Source organism: Aythya ferina (genome assembly GCF_964211825.1).
Source record: "Aythya ferina genome assembly, chromosome: 3".
In the NCBI taxonomy this organism is placed as follows: domain Eukaryota; kingdom Metazoa; phylum Chordata; class Aves; order Anseriformes; family Anatidae; genus Aythya; species Aythya ferina.
Genome location: NC_140298.1, coordinates 114,205,406 through 114,219,945, shown reverse-complemented (window position 1 = coordinate 114,219,945; position 14,540 = coordinate 114,205,406). Strand labels below are relative to the sequence as shown.

Genomic DNA, 14,540 nt, shown 5'->3' with positions numbered 1-14,540 from the left:
ACAGTCACCTTCCAGGTGTGAGTGTGAATATATCAAGGCAAAAATTAGATGGAAATTTCTTACTGCACGTATTGTAGAGTATTTAAAGAAACATTAGCAAAAAACGCCCTTTTTGGAGAGGAAAGCTGTTGTTTTTTGTTGTTGTTGCTGTTTCCACACATTATTAAAACATTTTCAGTCTCGGCTAAGTACATGACTCACGAGGTTCATGCTTAAAGAAAACACTTTACTTAGTCAAGACAAAGCGACCTCCCATGGAGCTGGGAGTCTTTAGCATCTCTGAAACTCATTCCCAGAGGATTTCATGTTATTCTTGATTTATGGTGGTGTCACTGAGGACAGGGCTTCTCTTTTTGTGAGAAAAATCAGTCTTTTCATGCAGCAAGCTGTTAGACATTGTTAATCCTGCTGTCTGTCAGACCTTGCCATTTAAAAACTCGTGTTGTAAACAAGATATTTCCATCTTCAGGTAAATAAAGTTTTTCTTCCAAAGGTCTTCCCTTCTTTAGGTCTTCCCTCAGTGGGGCAATGGAGTTGATTGGTGTCTTTGGATGTTGCTTTCCAGCAAGGTAATTGAGAAGTATCTGTAGTTAACACTGGTAATTATTAATAATTTTTCAATAAGCTCAAAATAAATATTATTTGCTAACTCATTTCCTGTTGTTAGAATGTTAATAATTATATACATCAATGAAACTTACTTCAGACGCCGAATATGGGAATATGGTTTTTGGTGTATTTAAGGAGCTCCAACAGCCATCTGTTGGTTGCAGGTGACATACCATCATAGAATGTGCTCATATCTCATTTTAAAGTATTTTTAGGCACATAATGACAATTTCTTTTTGTGTACTTGTCTGACATCACAAGACCTGTGGTTCTTGGCTGAGCTTAGTTTTCAGTATTTCCAGTAGTGAAACTTCTGTTCCTTCTGAGATTGTTACGGAGGATTTTAACTTTTGTTTTCAGATGTTTTCCTTCTAATTTCCTCTAAATGTTCCTTTTCTAAATTTTATCCCTTTACTTGATCCTGTGCCTCTTTGAATAATTAAATAATGTTATATAATGTTTCTCTTCTTGATGTTTATGCTTTTCCAATATCTACAGACATCATCAAGGTCTAATTTTATACTGAAAAAAACAAACAACAACAATAACAACAACAAAAACATTTTGTAGTTAATATGTTTCTTCCCATGCTTTCTTTTCTCACTGCCATATTGCCATATACATACAAGCTTTGGAAAGGGTGTTTTGCTTAAGCAACAAAGCTAAGTTCCATTTAGTAAAATTCAGTAATTCAGTAATCAGATTCTTAGGCTTACTATTATAGTATTTAAAAAAGAGAATAGGATGTTTCCACTTGCTGAATAAGTAGATGGTAATTGATTTTCAATAAGATGATGTAACTTCTCTTGACTTCATAGATGTAGACTTCATTGACTTCATAGAGTTGCTGCTATTCACACCATCTGGGTAGGGTTTCTCTCAAGCATTACAGAGGTAAAACTACCTAGGATGAGGGGGGAAGAGAAAAGAGCTATACATGTAGAGGAAGTTACACTGGAAGAGACGTTGAAGTCAATGCCAATTAACTCAACTTCATATGCAAAATAATGTAACACTGTTATCCAATTACCTAAATAACACTGAGCCAGGTTATCTATCTACCTGTTTATATTCAAATTGTCTAGACTCTTCACCATATATGTGTGTGTATGTACATATATTATATACACATACATTATATATTATGTGTATATATATATATACATACTGGGCAGAGAAAGGTGTTAAAAATGGAGGACTTTTACTGGAACTAACTTCAGGTATCGAATTTAGTGCCTGAAATACAGACAATTCTGTTCATATCCACATCTTTTCCATCAACTTTATAGGAAATTTAGGCTTTAAACTGTTTTGTTCTGAGATGTCTTATTGACCTTAACAATGTAAAAGTCTGCAGTAGTTTATAAAGCAAATCCATATGGTTTGTCATTGAGGAAGTACCCAGATTTGGACAACGGAGATTCTTCCCAGGTCTTACAGTTCATTTTTTAAATATATATGGCTATATGCAGTTTTATGTGTTTTTATATATATTTATATATACATACACCTTATTGTTTAAATGTACTCTATCGAGGACTGCTTGAAACTGGGGACTGTGGGCCCCATACAGTAATTGTGGACATAAGAACAACTATATAGGTTTAGGTATGTTAATTTTAAGAAGCAATACAAAAAGGTGGAACTTGGGTCTTCACATTAGTGAATTTGTTTCTTCTTGTTTTTTATGATGGTCTGGTTACATCCCAAAGAGAGTAGAGCTACATGGAGTAGCTCAGTGCAGCCTAGGCTGAGGGACCTTAATGTTTGCCCTTGTAGATCTTCAGTTAGGACAAGAAAGAAGGCTATCCTGGAGTAAAATGGTCTCGTAATATCCATAGTCTGTTTTTTTCAGCTGTTCTTTTTCTGAATATGTAGAACATCTGTATGCTTTATCTTTATGCAGTTTGGGACTTTAATTAGTACATTTCCATAATGGGTGCAACCTCTTTGAAAGGTTACACCAGACCTGCATTAAGGAGTTGTGTTTCCCAGTTTCAGTGTAGACTTTGCTTGATTATAAAGCATACGGACTGCACAAAACGAAGTCTGTGGTATAGCACAAATCAGCATTTCTGGTTTCCTCTTCACATCTGGGACAACTTCCATAAATACTGAGAGCAGATTCAGCATCTGAAAATCTGAGCTCATGTCCTACGGTGGTAAACTCTCTGTACAAGTCAAAAGTCATGGAGAAATGAACCTCTCCCACTTGATCCCCTTCTTCTGGTAGACCAACTGTTGTAATTCTCCCAGCCATATCTCAGTACATGCAGTGTAGTTTGCCTCTAATCTTGCCCAGTGTGGTTGATCTGCCGTTTATCTCAGTGGGGTTGCAGTGTGCACAGCAATTGGCGTTAAGGAGCTCTGGAGCCATGAGTGTGTAAAGTGCAGGCAGATTATTTAGAAGTTGTAACATAAGCTTTTTTAAATTACTGTTGGGTGATTACTGATGCATCAGAGAGCAAAATATGCTTTTTTACTCCCCGAGAATTGCTTCTTGCAAAATGCTAACGTTTTCTTCCACGTTTACCAATGAAGGTCTTGACAAAAAAAAAAAAAAAAATGAAAAAAGAAAAAAGAAAAAATAATAACCTTTATTTTTGTGATCTATGTATTGGAATTATTGTAGCTTTTGAGTGCTTGTTTTTATAGTAATGTATACATGATTTTCTAAACTTTATAGAAAAAGTTAACACAGCAACAACTTGCAGTTTGACTTCTTATCTCATACACTTTCACTAAGTCCTGGTGAAGAACTACATTGACATGTGAAACCTATGTAAACCTGATTTCATTAATTCAAGCATGCACATGTATTAACTATGAACTCTGATTGGAATTAAGATTCCCTTTCATTTTTAAATGGCCTTTGATGGAAGTTACCTGATGAGCACATAAACATTTAAATAGACACAGAATTGCTTGAGTAGTTATTCTAATGCATTTTCAGGTACCACAGGTAGACTGTGCTGGTTAATTAACAGAGTTCAAGGCTTTAATTGGTTCTTCTTTTCTTAAGCTAAAGCAATAAGCAAGCAAGCTTATTTAATTTTTAAATGAATATCCCTATACTAAGTTCACCGATGGCATTATGAAGGAATGTTGCCTATAAAACAATGATCTGTTACATCATCTTCATTATGTAATGTGTAACAGAAATACTTTTGAGACTACAGTTGAATGTCTATTCTCTTCCTACCTTGTTGTTTATACCTTTTCCCCTGCTGCAATCATCTTTTTTCTTTGGCAGTTTCCTCCTCCCTTATTTTGTTCCTTCTTCCCTCTTCAACTTTGTACAATGTGTCTTCCTGTGCGTGTCTAATCAATTTTCCACTTTTGCACTAGACATGTCTTTCCTTTCAGACTCTGATTCTTCCTAATTTGTTCAACAGCAGACATGGCAAACAAAAGGGAGAAAGAAGTGCTCAAAATCCTTGCTTTTTTTTATCTTCCTTTTTTTTTTTTTTTTTTTTTTTCTCTGAGATCTCTTACAATGACAGGCTTATTCCTATGCTCCCAAAAAAAGGAACCTGTAGTTTCCCAATTTTCTGTCATCACAGGGACCAGATCTCAATATTTTTATCTTTATCTTTAGAGTCAGCCTCTCAAGGCACCAAGCAGAATTACTCCAACATATCGTATTACTGATTTTCCAAAGTTTGTTATTACTTATTTATAGTGATTTGTAATCTCTCTCCTTCTGGTATTTGAATCGCTGGAAGTTTTCTGGATGCTTTTATGCTCAGTACTGCAAAACTGATTCTCATTGCCACCACCTGACCATCAGGTCTGTAATAATTCATATATTTAGGAGGACACTTGCTTTATAGTATGAAAGCATCTCTGAAAATGAATATGCTATGTATTCCAGATGCATTCCTGCCAAGCAGCTGACAGAGATTTACTGTGTATTCTTGCAGTACTGAGGAGATGTGAGTCCAGATATTATCCAGTTCAAATATGTTCTTCTTTTGTGATTTTATAGGATCCTTTTCTGTTTTTAGATTTTGTAACAGCGAATTAGTTAGCTCTATATGTAGTGAGCACTTATATCTTCATCACATTCTGCTCAGTTGGTTACTTAAAAAATGCAGGGTGGGAATTGGCTTGCTGACTGACACACTCCAGTTCAGCTGCCTGCAGAGTAGTTGTCTGTGTGAATTCCATCTGTAGGTTTGTAGGTTTCCATTCTGCATCAGCCTGAGGTGAACACCTTCCAAGCTCCTTTGATATTTATTGAATTTTAATTGATGATGCTCTCTCTGTTGTATATTTTTGGTGTTTCTCTATGGGCAAATACTTCACAGACACACCTCTTCTGAATCTGGTTCTTCAGCACATGCACCCTAAATAAGGAATTGCCAAATCCAGTAGCTTCAAGCTCAGTTATTCAATACTGGGGATTTTCAGTCCTCAGTCACAGAAACACATATACAAATGGATCTCTCAGTCAACCCCCAGACTCCCCAGTCTGCCCAGCAGCTGGCCTGGACCTCCTGGTCCCTCCAGCAGCCAACTCACAGACCCTCTGGTCTCTATGGTATTTAGCCCAAATGTATGACTGTCTTTCACCATCTTTCACCATCTTTGTAGCCCTCCTTTGAAAGCTCTTTAACAGTTTTATGTCTTTTTATACTGCACAGATTGCTTGAGATGAGGCCACACCAGCGCAGAGCAGGGCAATCATTTTCCTCAAATGGCTAGCAATTACATTCTATGATTCTGTGAACTGTATTAAAAAAAAAAAAAAAAAAAAAAAAAAAGAAAACAAAACCTCTAAGAAGATGAGAAAGGACAACAGAAAGAATACACACAAAAAGAAATGGCAGCTTAGAGGCTTACTCAAAGTGTTATTCTATCGCCTTCTGATTAATTTTCACTATTTCCCACTCGTATGTTTGATGAATTTGGGAATGGAACTGGGTAAAAAATGCTTATTTGGTCTTGGTCTTTCCAGGCAGTAAGAATAATTCTCAGGTCTATGATGGGTACAGTGGGTGAATCTCTGAAGCTCTCCTCTCTAATTCAAACTAGGAAATCAGGAAAGAGAAATGATTATTTCTTCTATTGTTTCTGCACCTGAGAAATCAGTTATATTAGTTTTGTAGTGGTGAAGTTCATTGCTTCTCCTAACTATATTGTATCACATTCCATTAACTGGTCTTTCAGGGTTTGCTCATCATAGATTCCATGTGCTGGGGAGGTCTATTTGTACCTTTTTGGTTTTCTCAGAGATGTATTTTCTATTGCCTCTTTCCTTCCCTTCTCACTGTAGCAGGAAAAAAGTTTTTGTGCTAGGTAGATGGATAGACACAAACAACTCTTGCAGCAGATGAAAAATAAGTGTTACGGAATATAAGTGTATCGATGGGAAGCTAAGTTGGGGTATTATTGGGAAACAATAGTGCTGAATCAGGCTGGCAGGTAGCAATAAATAATACCTCTGTGCTGCAGAAAGGTATGCCCTATGTGAGATTTTCAGGTACATAAAAAAAATGAAGTCTGGAGGGGCCATCTCTGCTCCTGTCAAGTAGAAACAGAACAGGAAAATTTGATAGGGATTTCTAGAAAAGAAAAAATTCATATTTCCCAGCAGCCTACCTCACTGCTTTTATACTTTTCCTAGGTTAGATTCATCAAATTTATTCAAGGTGGTAAATTCCACATGAGTTGGGGCAGCTTTGTTATGGTATAAACTCAATAGAAGTCCCAGTAAAGGAAACTATTTATTCTAGCTTAGTGCACTCCCAGCCACCCTGGTTATACTTCCTTTCTGGCCAGTATAGCTTTTCAAGTCTGTGGAGGATGGGAGATTGCTGCAGCCTTCTGTCTCCACAGTCTACTCTCCTGGTGGTCTGGCCACCTGGAGAGTTCTGCATCAGGGTTTTTGAAGCAAGTCTGTGCTGTGCCTGGCCCGATACCTTTGCAAGCTTTTAAAACCCCAAGAAATGTAGCTTTATCTACTTCTGTAGCTGCCCAAGATTTTGAGGCTCTTCCAACGGAGGTCTCTGTACCATGAGTAGATGTTGTGTCTTAGCACGTGCCAAGTATATATATACGTGCGTGTGTTTACACATAGTATGCCGTGATAGTCCACTTAGTGGGTTGGACATTTAGCCATTTTGATGAGCCAGGAAATATCATTATAGAAACTTAAATAAATTAGAAATAAAAGCTAAAAGTAAACAATAAAAGAGCTGCAGCAGTCTTTTCTTTCTCCATGCTACTATTTTAATACTTCTGTGAAAACACGGGTAAGCTGATCACCCCCTTGTAAAAATGTTTCCTTAGAACAGACAAACCTTTGAAATTGGATCATCTAAGAAAGCTTTACTTTACTGTATGACATGCATAATGGGTAGATGCTTCTATTGTCAGGACAGTCTTCCATATCAATTTACTGTTTTGATAAACTGATAATGTATTTTACTGTATTTCCTCTTCAGTATTTACCTGTGGAGAAACTGCTCTTTTCTATTTTCAACAGAATTTGTATATGATTCGTAGGAAGACTTATATTTCAAGCAAATGGAAAGTTCTTTTAAGGACTCTCTAACAAACAAACCATTAAAAAACAAAGCAAATGTGAAATGAAATTTATAAGTTATATTAAAATATCAACTTTAGTTTCAGTCACCAGAAGCAAGGGCGCCAAATTTTGGTTTCCTTTTTTGCTTTTTTTTTTTTTTTTTTAGGATTTTCCTTTGGCTCTTAACATACCTCCTGTTCTGTAACTTGGCAAAAATCTGAGGTCCTGATTCTTCACTCAATGTTTATTCTGCTATGGAAAAATACAATGAGAAGTGTAGGGACAAAAACAGAAGAGTTTACTACTTTACTGCTTGTGAATTTGCAATTACCTCCATATTGCAATATTTCCAGTAGCAGAAGGGGTTAAAAAAATCCTTTGTGTTTTGTATTTTAAGATAGTATACATATATTATACTATATATAGTATATACAATATACTATAAACATGTTAGAATATAGAGCTGATGGTAAGAAACATATCAAATGCTTTGCAAATGTAATTAGCAAGCATCAAACGCAAACCTTTTTAGCATCGAAAAAATCCATTTTCTTTAAAAAAAAAACACAGAACAGTAAGCAGCTGTGAGGAGGTGTAGTGGTTTTTGCTTTTTGCTGAGAACACATCTAGATTTCAGCATCTAGATTTCTGTATGTGGGAAAGGAGTTGGCAGAAGTTACATGGGAAAACAGTGAAGGCAAACCAAGATACAAATAGCTTCTGAAGTCAGAAAGAGAAAGAGTGGAACAGACATAGCGAGGAAGTAGGTGCACCTGGAACTTGATTTTCAACTTGATTTTCTATGTAAACAAGTATTGCATTTTGTTATAACTCTTTTCTTTGTGTTCCAGTGCAGAATTTCAGCATCTCCTAACATCTCCTTTTAGTATCTTGATTGCATCTCTTCTACATTTCATGCCATGTTTGGAGCTGACAGTTACCTCTGAGAGAGAAATGCAGACAGGGAAGGTATCTCAGTGTAGAGTCAGTACTCTGCCTTGAAAAGAGTTTTGTCCTTGTGCTTTATTGTTTTCAGAAAAAGAAAACCAGAAAACCTTCCCTTTGCATGGTTGTTAATAAATCTATGAACAAAAGTAATTGATGTTCAAGATCATAATGCTAGCAACCAGGCGTTTACCACTCTCTTACATATATATTTTTTGGTTTGTATTTTAAATTTTAGAAAGAAAAATAAATGATTTAAAAATATTAAAGAAAAGTGAGAATGAACAACATATTATGATTGTAATGGCTGAATTCAGTTCTTGTATGCATGGTGTGATTAGAAAAACATTTTTTTCTAGCAATTTACATATGCATAACTCTTAAAAATGAAATACTTATGCTTTATCATTTATGAGCAATTGTTTTAAATCTGTGACTTTTTTCATATTATTTTACATTCCAGTGTAATATCGTAATAAATATTTCTACTTTTATATGTATTTCCTTTATAATATACAGGTATTTGCAGTTTATAAAATATTTAATAGGATCTGGTCTGCTGTTCTGTGCTTGTAGTCTTAGGAAGTGTCAGACATTATAATTCGTGTATGTGTGCACTCCTGCATAACAGAGAAGAAACTTACTGAGTTGTCCCTACTTTAGAGATGTTGTACAATACGTTATAAAACATGAGCATCTCTTTAAATTGCTGATAGTCTAAATAAGAGACAAATGATAGTGAACAAAGATAGTTGTAGGTGGAGAAAATTACACTCTAGCGCAGAACAGTGGGGCACGCTTAGATGTTGCCTGAGTGTTTGTGCTGTGCTCTTAGAGATGTCAAGGTGAAATTGAATATCATTAAAATTTCAAAAGGTATGTGAGGAATACTGGATATCATTTCATTACTAGATAAAGGAAAAAAATGCTACCGTGTACCTCTTTAAGTACTGTGATTCCGTAGTAAAAAATAAGTTGTTTGTAAATAAAGTATTGTTTTATTTTACTGCAGGAGAAGGAATTCATCTGTAAGAAAATAATTGATAAAACCAATCACCCATGAATATTTTAATCTTATAAATAAAATTAAACTATTTTAATAAGAAACTGCAATGTTACTTTTGGCCTGTAGCATTTCAGTTACAGTGAATATATTTTCCTGCATATGTTTTCTAATTTTAAAAGCTCATTTTTGGGTGGAAAGAGAGCAGGGCTTTTTAGAAATGCCCTGAGGCAATATTTGAAATCACCAAGTGGTCTTTCACTGCTATAATGATGTAAGATTGGAATAGCTTTTTTATTTTGATATTCATGGAATGATAAGGTATTTTCAGTGAGCCCTTGTTGGGCCCCATTGCAACCACTTTGGAATTAACAGCTTTAAGATTTAAAAATAATTTAGCCAAAAGTCAGATATGGAGCGACTGGAAATAGAGCAACCAGTCAGCCTTGAGAATGATTAATGACTTGGGTTTCATGACTGCTTTTGATTTCTGGAGACTTCCATTGTTGGAATAATTTTATTTCAAAAATATTGTGCCTGCTGAAGTCCACTTAGAGACCAGATCTCAGCTGGTTTGTTCTGACTGAGAGATTCAGCTTTTAGGAAAGCTATGATGTGCAGGTGTCCAAGCAGCTGCAGACCACAGCTCTGGTCTGCCTCCCAGCACTTGCAAGTTGCTCTGATCCTTCGTTCATAAGTAGCAGGACAACATTTAATACTTACTCTGAAAATGCTTGAGTCAGTTTTTAATTCTGTTCATCACAACAAGGAAAAATGTGTCCTTCTTTTTTATGTTAGCAAAAGAACTGAGATAAGAGAAGGTGAAAGATTTTGGTATTCTTGAATCCTCTGTCACTTACAAAAATGGCTGAGAAAGCAAAACCAGAGTTACTCACTTATAGCATCCTTCTTTAGTGAGTAGTATGCTTGATACATTAACACATTTTTCAAGGCTTTGTTTAGCATTTAAAAATAGAAAAAAAAAAGGTGGTGGTGGGGAAATTGTCAAGGCATGGAGAATCATAGCTAGAAAGCTTAAATACCCCATATCCGCTACATGGCACCGAACTGAAAACGTAGGGGTTTGGAAGCGAAGAACAAATAGTAGCCAGCTAAAGAAAATAACATCTTTTTGTGCATTATGTATGAAGGGGAAACTACATAGAATAAGAGCCCTTGTCCTTCTTCTATATCACAGTTCAACTACACTACTTTGAAAGGGTAACAGCTACAAGTAATAAATCTGAAAGTCTAGATGGATGTCGTGAACATTTCAATTTAAGTGCCCTGGATCTGGACCTGAAGCACACCATCCATGCTGAAGAGTTTTGTAGGACTTCGGGGGCACTGTATGGGAAAAGCACAGGCTCTGGAGTGAGCTAGAAGGCTTTCTTCAGTACCTACGATCTTTACCAGAAAGCTGGTAATGGCAATGTCCACTGCCTATCTCAGAGCAAAAGAGTACCCCAAGTCTAGCTGAGTGACTAGCAGTGAAGGCAGGTGTAGAGAGCAAGTTCTGTTATTTCTTGGTGAAGATAGTTTTGCAAAAAAGTCTATCATTCCAATCTCTCATGTTATGGTCCCCATTCCAATTGCTTTGCCTTTTGTTTGTGATGGTATATGAACACTATCATCTCTTCTTGACCTCCAGTCATTAGTCTTGCAATGCAGACTGTAAGAGCTTCTCATATATTAGTATGTAAAAAATGTTTACCCTCTTTTCTAGTAGTTCTTTCCATATCTTGTCACTAACATGTAGATATGGGATAAAATACCTGATAATAGTTTACTTATTAACATAGTTATTTGGTAATTTTGTAGGTGAAGGGGACTGCAAATACAGGCTACTAGCGGAGCCCATGCTACAGCTTTGCCTACCCTTTTTTTTTTTTTTTTTAATGCTTTCCTTAATGAACTGGATTTTCCTCCTTTCTCCTGCACTTTTCAGCTTTTTTCACTATGTATGTTCAAATACATTCTTGCATCTCTTTTGTCGCTACAATCAGATTACTCACTTTGATTTATATTCCTTGCAACACAGGCAGTATACCATATGGTATACAGGTGTATTAAGCTTGTTGTTCTTATTCAGATGTTTTTTATTTTGAGACCACCTACTTTGTTTCTATTTAACTCGTTTTCATAACCTTGCAATAAATTTATTTCTTTCAGGTTTTCCTTAGGAGATGCTCGCAGGCCGCTCCATGAGTCTGCAATATTGGTGGAAGATATCGTCCACACTCAGCTGATAAATCTGGTAAGAACATAACTGCTACAATAGTCTCTGCTCTAAAACTCCTTGGAAAAATATAAAAATTTAATGATCAAATGACTAAAACAGCTTGTTCTGGTTTTAGAAACAAATAAAGTACAGAAACTGGGGGTGTTGTTGTGTCCATGATAATCTGAAGAAGCTACTTCTAGGCTTGCAGATAGAGAGGGCACACTTTGATTATGGTTATACACTGTATTTCTCTGATATCTGCAAACTCACCTAACATTGGGAATAAAGCTGATGCATTTTTATTCTGTAAAAAATACTTCTTAAAAAGAAAAGCCTACAAAGTCATCTCAAGATTTCTTCGGTAATTTTTATGTCTTAGTATTTGTGTTAATGCATTATTATTTGCTTAATATTTATGTTTAAATATTTTTGCTATTGAATGTTTTGTTTTCTGTCAAAAATAATTTGGTAGTAGTAAATATTTTTCTTTATTGAAAGCCAATGAAAGTGTTGAATAAATAATCTAAAATTACTGAAAAAAAAAAAGGTGGAAAAAAAAATGAGGTAGTTTTGAACCTGTCTGTAATAGCAAATCTAAAATCACCATGTTTTTTTATTTAGGATCAAAAGTATTTTCTGATAAATGAACGTTAGCGTTTTACACTGTGGCACAAATCTGCTGCCTGACATTGTGTGCATAAAGGTGTGCTCCTTTGTGTCACCTGCAGCTTGGGAAGTGTAACGATGTTGGGTTTCTTCTTATAGTGATTCTTCAAATGAAATTACCAATACGTATGATTAGGTATGCACGTTGTATGAAACTAATGTATGCAAATGATGCTAATAGATATTGTACCTAGTATTTATATTTGATGATTCCTTGGGTCAGCTAGAGCGTTGAGCCACGAGTTCCTTGACGTTTTCTTTATAATGAGCTCCTTCAACAATCAGACAGGTTTTTTAAATTTCAAGGTAGGTTTGTTAACAACATTAACGAGATGTATAAACTTTTGTAAACTGAGAAAATTCAGAATGGGGCAGACCACAGACAGAGGCGATTATAAATAAACCTCTCCCTGCCCACTCTTTGCCTGCAGGCAGGTGCTTTCCTTCAGCTTTGCACTTAATCCAGCAGCCGTTCGGTGGCTTCCTGCGTAGCAGCAGACACTTCGGGGGCCCTTCCAGCTCTGTGTAACTGCTTTGTGTTCACAGCTCCGCAGCCCAGCAGTGTGTATCCCTTTCCCTGCATCACCCAGCGGTGCTGTGGATCCTTTGCTTGTTATGCTCCTCTCTCTCTGCCTGGTCCTGCCCCGAAAAGGGGAAGGAACAATCTCTCCCCCTCTCCGCAGGTTTCCCACTGGTTAAGCATGCTGCTCCAGGGCAGATATCTGGATTTTTTTATTCTAGCTATAATGACCAAATAATAAATTATGAAAACCGATGGCTGTGGCTTCGCTCTTCCTTTAGCAATAATGTGGTGAAGCATCTGGGCTTTTACCTTCCACCAAGGCTCAGCAGACCTTTACAGCAAAATGCGCATTTTGAGGAAATGCAACCTGCAGCTATGTGGTCTTCGTACTTAAATCAACGCCGGGCAGTTACTGCGGGAATGCCCATGACCCAGGGTTAACCCTGAGCGTGGCGTAGGAGCATGTAGGATTTCCTGACAGAAGGAAGAATGGGAACAGAGCGGCAGATAAACAGCTTTTCTAACCTTTCACCTCCGAGCCCAAGACAGCACTTTGTTTCTGAGGAAGTGAAAGTATCTTTAATAGCTCATTGTTTTGACCTCTGACATTCGCATGCCGGAACTCTTAAATCATGGGCTTTTTACATACTCTGGACTTCTGATAGGGATTTTTGCACATTTAGCATCTCTTATAACCGCACATCCTTGTTGAGCTGTTACGATGCATTTACACTGAATTTTCACTTTAGAGGTCCGTGTTGGTGTGGGTATATACAGCACTAGAAAAAAAAAAAACTAGTTTTATAATTGAATCTGGCTGCAGATGGAAATTTGTTGCTTATTGCCTAGTTTTTGCCATATTATTTTTTGCATTATTATTCATGGACTACATAGTTATCATTATGTAATTTAATGACTTCTCAAAATTCATGTCCATTTTGTCATTCATAATACATGTATAAAGCTAAACTGTAGAAATTACTTTTATGCCTGAAGTAAAGCTGGCACATTGCACACATCTTTCATAGTAAACATTTGTAAGAAGAGAGCATACTTGTTGATTAAGTCCAGATTTGAGCTTCTGAATTCAAAAATAAGTTGCCAGCTTGATTACCTTTGATTGGTTGACTTTTGATATCTCTGAGGTTTATAGTTCTAGCTTCCTATTTTCAAATTTGATCTGAACCCTATTAAATCAGGGGCTGATCTGGACAGATTTATATGGTCACTATTTCAACCCATTATATACTTTATGAAGTTCGGCTGCTGTAGCAGATGACTGCACTAACAAGTCAAATTCTTGAAAAACAGACTTCTCTTAGTCTGCATCACATTTTATGATCAATCTTTTTCTGTTTTGAACAGTATGTAATAGGTTGTACACATCTTCACGTAAGTTAAATTCTGCTAGAAGTATATAGCATTGCATGGAAGGAAACGAGCATCTCCAGAGGGTGATTCACATCATCCTAAAATTAGTTTCTGCATTAGATGAGATGAATCACCTCTTGAGGAATTTATTTCCTCAGCTGTCTAATAAAGGGATCCTTTAGCGGTTGTCTGGGGTTTGAATATCTTGGAGATAGGCATAAATGTTGAGAGATTAATTGCATCTAATTTGCGTCAGAATACTAAAATGAATTTGAATTTCTTTACATATATTTAGTTATGCAAATAGCAAAACTTTGATTATATCAAACAATATAAAAACAAAAACCCAGTAGAATGATAAAGCTCTGTACCTATTTTGTTCAGGCATAATTTAACACAATGAAAGTTTTAGTAAGTTTTAGTTTGAACTCAAGTATTTGTTCAATAACTGATATGTATGGACGTCTTAATATTAACCCTTAAACTGTATTTATGTGTGCTAAGACTAGAGGTTCCAAACAAAGTTATAATGTCCTTTATGGAGAGCTGCAAGTAGTAGATGTCTTTGTTGCAAAGCAAATTGTGCCTACAAAAAAGGGTTTGACAGGGAATTGAAAAAGATATTAATCAGCAGGGGACAAGTCCGTAAACAATTTACCATTCAAAG

The 14,540-nt window shown here is 36.1% G+C and overlaps 1 protein-coding gene across 4 annotated transcripts in view; it reads left to right on the top strand.

Moving 5' to 3' along the window:
* Positions 1-14,540, top strand: part of SUPT3H (SPT3 homolog, SAGA and STAGA complex component) — a 277,832-nt gene that overhangs the window by 130,140 nt on the left and 133,152 nt on the right. For all 4 annotated transcript variants that reach the window (XM_084513420.1, XM_084513421.1, XM_084513419.1 and 1 more), the window contains one exon: positions 11,262-11,346. In XM_084513420.1, the coding sequence (XP_084369546.1) occupies positions 11,262-11,346 (85 nt within the window). The remainder of the gene's footprint in view (positions 1-11,261; positions 11,347-14,540) is intronic.